This window comes from Toxotes jaculatrix, chromosome 23, assembly GCF_017976425.1.
Source record: "Toxotes jaculatrix isolate fToxJac2 chromosome 23, fToxJac2.pri, whole genome shotgun sequence".
In the NCBI taxonomy this organism is placed as follows: domain Eukaryota; kingdom Metazoa; phylum Chordata; class Actinopteri; family Toxotidae; genus Toxotes; species Toxotes jaculatrix.
Window position 1 is genome coordinate 845,835 of NC_054416.1, and position 11,167 is coordinate 857,001.

Below are 11,167 nucleotides of genomic sequence, written 5' to 3' on the forward strand. Positions count from 1 at the left end.
GGATGCGACCGAAGGTGAGGACACACGTTTATCACGTGGCTCCATCTAGTGGTGTTTAGAAAGCCCCATTACTGAACTCTTGCTGGGCTCGTGCCCCCTTGTTGATTAGCTGCTCTGCCCTAATGGGTGTCACCTGTGCTAATTACCACCTGTGTATGCAGGTCTTGTCTCTTTGGCGGTGTGTCCGTGCTGCTTCCTGGATCTGCTGCTGAGCTTTGCTCCCTGGTGTCGCCCCTCGCGTTTCTTTGGAGTTTCTCTGCTGCTGTTTCGGTTCTAGTAAGACTTTTTTTTTTAAATTTTCCTTGTGTGGACACTTATTGTTTGTCGCGTTTTGTTTCCTGACTAAAAGAAATCTGTATGCCAGTGTTTTCATTTGTTGACTGAACTGTGTCTGCATTTGGGTCACCTGCCTTTGTTCCCGGTTACACATCCTAACAGAAGTAAAAACTGTTCCACCTGAGGAGAAGCAGTTACTGATTTTTTTTTTTTTTTTTTTTAATACAGTCACTGTACAGTTAAACTGCTCAGGTAACAATCGTAAAAGTAATGATTTATTAGCTGATAAATTATATTAAAAAAACATTTAATGAACACAAAGAAAACCTGGACATTTAAAAATTTAAAAACCCGTATCATCCTTTTTGTGCCACACGAGTTACCGTCCCTGCGTAACCACACGCCAAATCTCTGACACATCCCGCCTTCGCTTCACTTTCTCGCTTCCCCATTGGTCGATAAACCCGTCCTTCAACTGAACCCGGAAAAATAAGAGTTTTATAACAGTTTGGTTTCACGCAGCTTTGTTTTCCAGTGTAGCGTCGTGAAAAGAAGAAAAATCAGCGTTACAACTAAAAAAAAATGAACGAAACACGCGAGTGGACTTTATTCGTTATGTTACAACGAGCCGGGGATTCGTCTTCGGAAGCCGTTTAGCTCAGCTGTTAGCCCGGTGACAGACTGGACCGGACCCCGTGTGGTAAGTCCTGGTGATAGTTTCCTTTGTGTGGCTGTAATTTGCTTTTAAGACGAAACTAAATAACTTAAAGACAAACAGAATGAGAGGATGAATAAACCAGAGGAACAATAACTTTACTCTTATTTTTTCCTGTTTGTTGTTAATCTGATGTCTCAGGTTTGTTCCGTCATGGCGTCGCTCCGCAGTCTGTCTCTGCTGGGCTTCAGGCAGCTATCGGTCTACCTGGTGGACTGCATGAAGACCCCCGCAGACCTGAGACCAGCTGTGAAGCAGGAAGCTGAAGGTGAGCAGCTGTGAACGTGGGCCTGAGTGGGAGCCAGTCCATGCGTGTGGTGTATGAATTGTTTGGTAAACCGTCTCGTTTCCCTCAGAGTCGTCAGACAGCCTCTCACTTCCTGCTGTGAGCGAGCTCGCTGTCTGCGGGGTGGACTGTATGGAAACTCCAGGGCCGAGCCGTCAGACCATCGGTCAGGCGGCAGAGCAGAGTCACGCCGAGCAGCTGGACACAGGTGACTACTCTGAGGGTCCACAGCACATCCACGTGATTAATCCAGAGCTGGACCGGCACCTGCAGTGTCCCCTCACTGACCTCGGAGCAGAGATCAGTTCCTGTGAAGAAGAAGACGCGTTGAAGCGTGAAGCATCAAGCAGCAGCAGCAGCAGCAGCAGCTCGGGCGCGGTGACCTGGCTCATACAGGACCACAAACTCCCCGAGTCCCTCACATCACCAGCAGGTGGTGATTCACAGGTTCACGCAAACGTTCACAAGGAAAACGCTGAAAACCACGAGGGCAAAGTAACATGTGAAGAGGCTCAAAGAGAAAGGTGTCACACCTGCACACGGTGCAACAAGAGCTTCTACATGCTGCACACCCTCCGGCAGCACCTCCGCATCCACACTGGGGAGAAATCGTTCAGCTGCCCTGTGTGTGGAAAGCAGTTCGGGAGGGAAGGAACTCTGAAGGAGCACCAGCTGATCCACACCCGACACAAGCCATTCAAATGTGAGCAATGTGGCAAGACCTGCGCCCGAAGGGGCGACCTCAAAATACACATGCTCAGTCACTCTGAGGAGAGGCCGCACAGCTGCAGCTACTGCGCTAAAAGCTTCAAGCAGCTGGTCAAACTGAAGCAGCACCAACGCATCCACACGGGGGAGAAACCGTACCAGTGCAAGCTGTGTTCGAAGCGGTTTCGAATCCAGGTGTCGCTGGCGGCGCACCAGTACACCCACACCGGAGAGAAACCCTTCAAGTGCACCCAGTGCCTGAAGGCCTTCAGCGTCAGGAACAACCTGAAGAAGCACCAGATGATACACACTGGGGAGAAACCGTTCAGCTGCTCGTACTGTGGGAAGAGCTTCCGGCTCCTGCAGCATCTCATCGTTCACGAACGCCGCCATACTGGGGAGAAACCGTACACGTGCGATCAGTGCGGGAAGGGTTACTCCCACCAGTCGGCTCTGAAAACTCACCTGTCCAGGCACAAGGAGAAGCCGCCGCACTGCTCTTTGTGTGGGCAGGAATTCACAGAGCGGGCAGAGCTGACCGGTCACGAGTGCACGGAGACAGCAGAGAGACCACATCGCTGCTCCCAGTGCGGCAAGTGCTTCTCCCAGTCCGTGAACCTGAGGAAACACCAGCTGATCCACTCCGGAGAGAAACCCTATGACTGTAAAGACTGCGGGAAGCAGTTCAACCACAAGAGTAACCTCACTAAACACACACGCATCCACACAGGTGAGAAGCCCTTTGAGTGTGAGCACTGTAAGAGGTGTTTCAGGCTCCTGCAGCACCTCACAAACCACCGACTGACCCACGACAGGAAGCACACTTTGGACCCGAGACTCTGACGCTGCAGCTGAGGAGGCCGAGCAGGTCGGTGCTTCAGTGCCACTGTCACTGGGTTTAAGTGTAACTGACGAACAAATGAAATCAGTTCTCTGTCAAAAACATGGGAAACTTTTCCTCTTCAAAAGTTCACAGAGACTCAGTCCTCTTTACCAGACCTGCTGTTTACCTGCTGTTTACCTGCTGTTTACCTGCTGTTTACCTGCTGTTTACCTGCTGTTTACCTGTGACTCACTGAAACTGGCTTCACTGTGATAAACAGTACCGTCGGTGTCACTGTAAAGGTGTTTGGACATTCTGACCTCCCTCTCCGTGTGTTTGCTGTCTGTAGCTGGCAGCTTTAAACAGTCTCACTGAAGATGACTCATACTGGAGCAGTAATTTTACCACTAGGTGGCGCTGCTGCTGCATCCTCTCTCCACCTGTCCCCAGCTCATCACATCTAAACTGTGGACACCCTTCAATTCCTGACCGACAATGTCCAAGGTCCAGACGTCCCCGCAGGGTCGGTGTGATTACCTGGAACATGTGACTCCTCTGCTCAGGTTAAAGAAAATATTTCATTTCAAAGATTCAGTAAAACTTTAAACTGTAGACATAACCAAGAAAAGACGAAGCGTGACCACAGTAAAATGTGACTTCCTGTTGTGAATCAGTGGTTTGTCATCGCTGCAGTAATTACTGGCTCATAGTTAAAGTTACTGTCAGCTGTTTGTCACTGTTTATCCTGAGGAAACACGCTGTCGAATGCCAGTAAATCCTGTGGCAGCTGAACTGTTTGGACACAGCGTGTGTGTGTGTGTGTCCAATGTTTGTGTACGTTATCACACACAGTACGACAGTTGCTCAACTCTGATCTGACCTGAGAGACGTTTCCAAACTCTGATGAGTCACAGGTTTATCGAACTGAACCAGGAGGCTTCAAATGATGGGACGGCAGCGCCGCAGAGACATTCAGCGAGCAGTCTTCACACAGAGGAAGAACGACAGGAACCAGGATGGAGAGACTGAGCGCACTCGTCTATCTGACTTTACTTTGTGTGGCTTCAAGTGCGGTGAGTCTCACATCACATCAGTTACATTTTTATATGTTCAGACGTTTTAATTCCCACTGGTGATAAAAGGAAAAAAGGCTTTGTTATTATTCTCCCACTGAGACGGTGGGATCAAACACGATGAAGATAAATGGTGCTGTTCATCAGAACAATGAAACTGTTTGTGAATTAGCAGCAAATTACATAGAATTTTATTGCATATTAAATAATTTCCTTACTTTAGACAGTTTAGTTAAATATATAAATGTTTTTAAATATTTAAATGCAAGAAATAGCTTTTTTAAAAGAGCCAAAAAAAAAATAAAAAAAGGAAAACATCTGCACTTTCACTGACTTTCTTTTCCTTGTTTCCGTCTCTTCAGGCCAACATCGTCGACCCCAGAGGAGCTCGTCCGGTGGAGCACGGCACCAGATCTGAGAAATGTGCCGCTCAGAAGGAGTGGCCTTTCTGCACAGATGATGACTGGGTAAACACCGTCTCTGCTCCCTCGTTCTGTCCTCCTGACACACGTTCATCACATTTTACCGGAGCTCAAATCAGATTAGTGTTTTTTATTAGTCCTGCCTCCACACTCATTCAAAGTTTTATACCCCTTCCTTCTCCCTCAGGGCTCTAAATGCCCCTCAGGCTGCAGAATCCAGGGTCTGATGGATAAATACGACCACACCCTGCTGAAGAAGATCGAGAAGATCCGCGCTTTCCTGGATCAGAACAGGGCAAAGCACCGTTCTGCCGACCAGGTGTCCAAACAGACCTATGACTACCTGAGGGACAAACTCGTTGTCGACTCTGGTTAGTGGAGTTCATTAAAGCAGAGTGTGACCTTGGCACAGACACTTGTCATGTGCTGTATGTGTTTAGTGTGAAGGTGATTTATATTATGTGTTCATACCAACGTGTTCTCTCTGCTTCCACCAGGTTACGATAACAACTACTACGACTTGGCCCAGAGTCTCCGTCAGAGAATCACAGACATGAAAATCAAGATCGACAGACAGCTGAGGATCCTGGCCGCTCTGAAGGACCGGGTCAAAGACCAGGTGGTGGAGATGCAGAGGCTGGAGGTGCGGACACACAACATGTACACGTTTTACACAGTGTGCTTTGTTTTGTAGTTAAAATGTTCACATGACTTCAAAGTGTCTGGTGTCCAACTCTGTGTCTCCTCTGTCAGGTGGACATTGACATTAAGCTCCGTTCCTGCAAAGGATCCTGCAGCAGCTACTCCGAGTACCAAGTGGACAAGGAGAGCTACGTGGAACTGGACAAACAGGTGAGTACCGACCTCTGTGGTTCAGCCACAGCCAAACCGGAGGAACCAGGAACTCAGCCGGTTACTGGCCCCAAAAAAATTGTATTAAAGGTTGATAAGCAAAAGTTGAGGTTGTGAGTTGTTTGGTTTTGTAAGAGGTCACTCTGTCCGCTCCCCAGATTAACCAGCTGGACTCCCAGTCAGCTCAGAACATCGAGACTGTGGGGACGCTGTACGTGATGAAGAGCAGGCCGCTGCAGGAGGTGGTTGTGAGCAGCATCTACAAATCGGGTCTTGATGGCGAAGTGGCTGCACAGCAGAAAGAGGACATGTTCCCTGAGGTGAGCGAGGAAAAGTCCTCTGGTTCCACTGAAGATGTAAATGTCATGAACATATAGGTGCATATACAGGTGTGTTCCATTGTTGTAGAGATTTTTGGGAAATAAGTGGGAACTCATCATGTGACTGTAAGAAGCTGTTTGTACCGACAGCAGTGAACAACTTGGAGGTTTCTGAAAGTGTCCACAGCCATGTCAGAGGAGGTGGGACGAACCATCTCTGACCCTGAGCAGACAGAGGAATGGCCACAAGTCTCACACATAATTCATGGGGCTAATTGCTGCTTAATTTTATTGTCAAAAACACATTATTCCATCTTTTCTAGAGCCACACACATGCTTAAGTTTGCCCTCTTTTTCTCTCTCAGGTGAAGACCGTCCAGTTGATTCTGGAGGAAGAAGGTTCCAGCTCCTCCCCAGCAACCATCTCCAAGGTCCCAGGTACTTCCTACTCTGCATCTACATCCTCCTCCTCATCATCCTCCACTTCCTCCTCCTCCTCCTCTTCCTCCTCCCCTACATCATCTAAATCCATCACTGAGCTCGGAGGACGTGGCGACGGTGATTTGTTTGGCGTAGGGTTTGAAGGCCTTGGCCACACCGGTACAAGCCACATGTCCACCGTCTCCTGCACCAGGAGCACTCGGAGGACTATTGTCCACACGAAGGACGGGCCAGTGGAGAGGGTGGAGGAGGTGATAGGAGGGGGCCCTGAGTGCCAGGGCTCAACAGACCTCACCAAGGGAGGGCTGAGCTCAGTGTTCCCCAGCCTTAGCCACGCGTCCTCGTCCTCCTCTTCGTCCTCCTCTTCATCTGTAACCTCCAAGACCGTCCATGTCGGCGGCTCCAAGGGAAGTCTCACCGGAAATTCCAAAACTGGTTTTGGGGATCCGTTCGCTGAAGTTGGGTTCGACCTCGGTGCGTTCCAGACCGACAATGCAGAGGATGACGTTCCCGATTTCCACGCCCGGAGTGTGAAGAGCGTGCGCGTCGAGCGACAGGCCGATTATGTAGGAAAAGGTACCGAAACATCAGAGCTGGAGTGAAATGGGCGGGGCCTACAGGGGCACATTCAGCTAGACAGCACGCTTTAGCATCAGCTAGCTCGCTAGCAAGCCCTATCTACCAAAAATACAAAGTGAGCATAGTGTTTGTTATTGTTTGTTGTTAGAGCTTTCATTCATTCACATTCAGTATAATGTATTTCATTAAAACATAAAACTGCTGAGGCATTTTGGCTCTTTGTGTCATCGAACTGTATGAAAACTAAAGACCATGAGGAACTGTCAGGGCTGTTACGGCTGCGCTGAACAAAATGTTTGACGAGTCATCAACCAAACTCTGTACCATTTTTGGTTAATTTAAAAATAAACTGAATTTTACATTTAATGTTTTAATCTTAATTCCTAGAAATGTCACGGAGGACGTGACTCCAGTGTCCTCGTCCGTAGCTGTGGCCTTGTTTGTAACAAAAAACCAAAAGCAGCTGTGCCTTAGGATCCTGCTGATGCTGAATGCAGACAGACAGAACAGGGTTGGACAGAGGGGGTGGGACACTGGGGCAGGTGTTAGCCATTTCGTAGGGAAAGCGCCCATTTCGCCGGCGCAGAACATTTCAGCGCCGAGCCAAAGAACAAGCCGGTCCAAGCTAACTCGCGGTCTGCGGTGTGCCTCTCTCTGTTCGCAGACTGTGTCGAAGCCTACCAGAACCACCTGAAAGGGGAAACGAACGGCCTGTTTAAGATCAAACCAGGCGGCACGGACTCCGCGGGGGTAGTGGAGGTTTACTGCCAGCAGGAGGGGCTAATGGGCGGGTGGTTGTTAGTTCAGCAGAGGGAGAGCGGCCTTCTCAGCTTCAATCGCTCCTGGGCAGAGTACCGTGACGGGTTTGGCTCGGTTGACGCTCAGGGCAAGGGGGAGATTTGGCTGGGCAACCAGAACCTCCACCTGCTGACTAATCAGAGTGAGACCATGCTGAAGGTGGAGCTGGAAGACTGGGAAGGGGAAGTAGTAAGTGCTGAGTACACAATCAGTGTTGGTTCGGAGGAAGAGGGGTACCGGCTGCACGTGTCCGGGTACAGTGGGGACGCCGGAGACGCCCTGGTGCCTGATCCGTCCCACAGCGGGATGAAATTCAGCACCTTCGACAGAGATAATGATAACTGGGCGGAGAGCTGTGCAGGGATTTATGGGAGTGGGTGGTGGTTCAACAGCTGCCAGGCCGCTAACTTAAATGGGATTTATTACAAAGGCAAATACGACCCGCGGGAAAACAAGCCGTACGAGGTGGAAAACGGAGTCGTGTGGGTGACGTATAAACCGCCCAGTTACAGCATGAAAACCACGAGGATGTTTATCCGACCGGCGGCGTTTTAATGGGACGTGGATCCTGGAGAATCGTGGAAACTCTTCAAACTATATCGAATTTACACTTTTAGATGCGTCTACAAACAGGAAACAGTCAGAAAATAACAGGAATGAAGGCTGACTTCATTCCTGTTATTTTAAAATGTTAAAGCTGAGGATGAATAAATATTTGAGGACTAAAGTCAGAGGCGGTTTCAGACCCGGTGATCTGTTCGTAAATCATTCTGCGATTTCAAAATCATGTCAAACACTGTCACACTTTGTCCACCTGCTGTGTAAACGGCCTCGACCTGTTTGTTAGGATTTCCAAACCTCATGTTCCCCCTGTTCCTGAACTCTGCTCGATCAATAAAGACTCAATGTTCACTTCAGCTGCTGTGGTCTGTGGCTTCATTTCAGTCAGAATCATCAAAAAAACTCTTCATGTTCTAAGTTTTTGGACTAAAAGATAAGATTCATACAGGTCGACTCACCTGTGCCTGCAAATGTGACTCTGACTTTGGAATCAGTCATATTTGATGCACTGATTCTAAAAAGTTCTCACATACAACACTGAAATAAATCATGTTAAAAAGACACTTTAAATCTCTTGACCTTTGACCTTTGGCATTAAATTAAAGTGGAGATTGCCTGTGTGTAGTTAGGTTGCAGTGTGAATGCAGCAGCTTTAGAATCTGTGTCCTATGGAAAGATGACGTTTACACATCACACACATCAAACACGTCTGTAGACGTTTGACCTTTCACATGTTTGTTTTAATCCAGTTAAAGCTGTAAGTTTACCATCAAACCTCAGTCCCTGAGTATCTGTGACTTTCTGACCAAGTGTGAGAGGGTTTGTGTTTACTTTCAGGCAGTTTGATAAACTTTGACTTCCTGTGAAGAAAAGTTTTAAAGTGAAATGAAAACCATCACGAGGACAAACATTTTCAGAACATTTAACGTGAGTCCTCTACAGTATGTTTACGTCTTCATTATTAAATGCTGTTGTATTATTTGTAATATCCTGACAAACATGATGCTGATTTGCTGAGACTGAAAGTGACGATGTTCCTCCTTTAATGTGTCATTAAAAAACAAAGACACGTCACACTGATGAAAGAAAGATGACGGGAAAGAAAAAAAACAATAAAAAAATCAATCAACAAAAGTCAGTGAGTGAGATCTTTGTTCTGTCCAGTGACACAAAATCCAGACGAGCACACAATCACACTGAACGTAGAGCTCAGCTGAAGGTAAACTGACCCTGCTCTGTTTGTTTGTTTGTTTGTTTGTTTGTTTGTTTGTTTGTTTGTTTTTCTGCAGTGTGTACGAGGCTGAAGCAGCAGAATCAAGATGGCCGACAGTCCCTCGGTCACACCCGGGCGCACAGGAAGCAGCAGTGTCCCGCGAAGTCAGACGTCGCTCTGTGTTCAGATGATGACTGGGTAAGAAACACACACACACAGACACGCACACATTCAGTGTGTCAGTAATTATCGATTCGTTTATAATCCTGTTTGCTCAGGATGTGAAAGGAGTTTTTGAATATTTGAAGGCATTTCAAGTTATTTTATGTGGTTTAATTTATAGTTTATAAAATATATATTAATAAGAATTTGAAGAAAATTTCGGTGGCGTGACAAACGTGACAGTATGTCCTCGTGTTTTGTCCCCGTGCTGCAGGGAGCTTGTTGTGGACGCTGGTTTGTGATCGTGGTGAAACTCTTGCCTCCGTAGGTTTCTAAATGCCTGTCTGGCTGCAGACTCCAGGGTTTGATCTCACAGTTTGAGAGCGAAGTGGAGAGAAAACTGTGGAAGGTGTGTAAGACAGCAGAGACGTATGAGGACGCTGCTGAGAAGTCCATGACAGTGATGACGAATGTCCACAACTGGAAGCGGAGAGTCCTGGTCAGCAGATACAGTAAGACTCACTCACGATGTTTGTTCTGGTCAAACACAGGATTATTACATCAATGCCAACGACATCATTCTGTGTTTTGTCTCCAAGTGTCAGAGCTGAAGTTTGTGGAACGAGCAGAAGAGTTGTCCAGGAATCTCACGTCACTACGGAAACGATCGTCCAGTTTGTCGCAGAAACTTAAGGAGCTGCAGAGCAGCGTCCAGAGACAGATTGAGGACCTGTATCGAGCCGAGGTGAGGTGTGATTTGAGTGTGACGTCACCGTCACTGGCTCGTTCTCTTAGGACACATCGTGTTCTCCTGGTCGTTTAAGGGGACAGATCAACACTGTGTTGCTATGCTTTTGTTACCAGGTGGACATTGACATGAAGCTGCGAGCCTGCCACGGGTCCTGCCGGTCAGCACTGCCTTTCAGTGTCAATCATTCCAGTTATCAGCTGCTTCTAACTGATATGGAGCAGATGGAGCAGAGAGTCAGGGCCGCTCCGCCTCCTGAGGACACCCCACAGGTCAGGCTGCGGCCTGTGGACGTAAGCCCCGCGCCATCTGCAGAGTATAAGACCATCCCGACAGTCCAGAGGGAGCTGCTGACCCAGTTTGAGGACGTGGGACAGAATCAGTTAGTTCTGGAGCAGCTTCACGGAGACTCTGCAGACGTCTCAGAGCCGGAATGATCTCGACAGTTTACAAAGGAAGTAAGAGACGAATCAGTGTTTCACTTTGTGACTTGGTTTTTAAAGGGTCCTTTCAAATAAACAGGATGTTTTTCTGTTTGGTTTACCAGGTTTATGGTTATAGTTTACAGTGTGACAGACGTCTGCCTCTATTATCTCATATCCACTTGAAAATGCTCTTGTATAGAGCAGTACGCTCACTTCCTGTTTCAGATTAAAAGTCAGTTTGTCCAAATTTTTTGTGATTGTACTCGAACAAACCTTTCAATAAATTACAAACCAGTTTTAATGAATAAAAAACTAAGTACTGAATGAATCACAGCAGGGGGAAATGCTGCACTGATAGTGAAAGGTTTTAAAGCTAAAACTTTATGAAATGTTAACACTTTTCTTATTAAATAGATCAAATGTCAGATTTTACATATTAACCACAGATTTTTCTGCACGTTGGTAAAAGCCTTTGTTATCTGAGCAGTGAAAACACTCCTCTGTCTTCCTCTGTCTGTAAACCACACTCTGCAGGTTCATCAGTCCTCATGTAAACTCACAGATCAGTTAATAAAAATGTGCTCAGGTTGCACAGTTTGTTCCACACGTCTGTTCCCTGTGTTAGTCCTAATCCTATTGAGTTTGTAATTATAAAATATTTTCTTATCACCAGGTTAATAAATGAAAATTGATCCATTGACTAAAGAGAAACCTTGAAGTTGATATTTGGACTCGTATCAATAAGCTGCTCTGTGGAACGTTCTT

The 11,167-nt window shown here is 47.2% G+C and overlaps 3 protein-coding genes across 4 annotated transcripts; all 3 read left to right on the top strand.

The window, feature by feature from the left end:
* Positions 1-694: 694 nt before the first annotated feature.
* On the top strand, positions 695-3,758 carry LOC121177353 (zinc finger protein OZF-like). 2 transcript variants are annotated; one of them, XM_041031655.1, is made up of 4 exons: positions 695-976; positions 1,133-1,259; positions 1,348-2,715; positions 3,259-3,361. In XM_041031655.1, exons 2-4 carry the CDS (start codon positions 1,145-1,147, stop codon positions 3,270-3,272), a joined length of 1,497 nt encoding a protein of 498 aa, XP_040887589.1. In that variant the 5' UTR covers positions 695-976; positions 1,133-1,144; the 3' UTR covers positions 3,273-3,361. The 2 variants fall into 2 exon arrangements, 1 of the variants encoding a protein (XP_040887589.1); XR_005893226.1 differs by adding an exon at positions 3,723-3,758 and having other exon boundaries at positions 696-976; positions 1,348-3,371.
* Positions 3,726-8,210, top strand: fga (fibrinogen alpha chain). The gene is made up of 8 exons (XM_041031633.1): positions 3,726-3,881; positions 4,244-4,348; positions 4,491-4,674; positions 4,801-4,946; positions 5,057-5,155; positions 5,314-5,475; positions 5,841-6,492; positions 7,160-8,210. The coding sequence occupies exons 1-8, from the start codon at positions 3,825-3,827 to the stop codon at positions 7,846-7,848; spliced, it is 2,094 nt and encodes a 697-aa protein (XP_040887567.1). The 5' UTR covers positions 3,726-3,824; the 3' UTR covers positions 7,849-8,210.
* LOC121177448 (fibrinogen alpha chain) lies at positions 7,911-10,930 on the top strand. The gene is made up of 5 exons (XM_041031779.1): positions 7,911-7,932; positions 9,144-9,265; positions 9,558-9,741; positions 9,829-9,974; positions 10,094-10,930. Exons 1-5 carry the CDS (start codon positions 7,911-7,913, stop codon positions 10,412-10,414), a joined length of 795 nt encoding a protein of 264 aa, XP_040887713.1. The 3' UTR covers positions 10,415-10,930.
* The last annotated feature ends 237 nt before the right edge of the window (positions 10,931-11,167 follow it).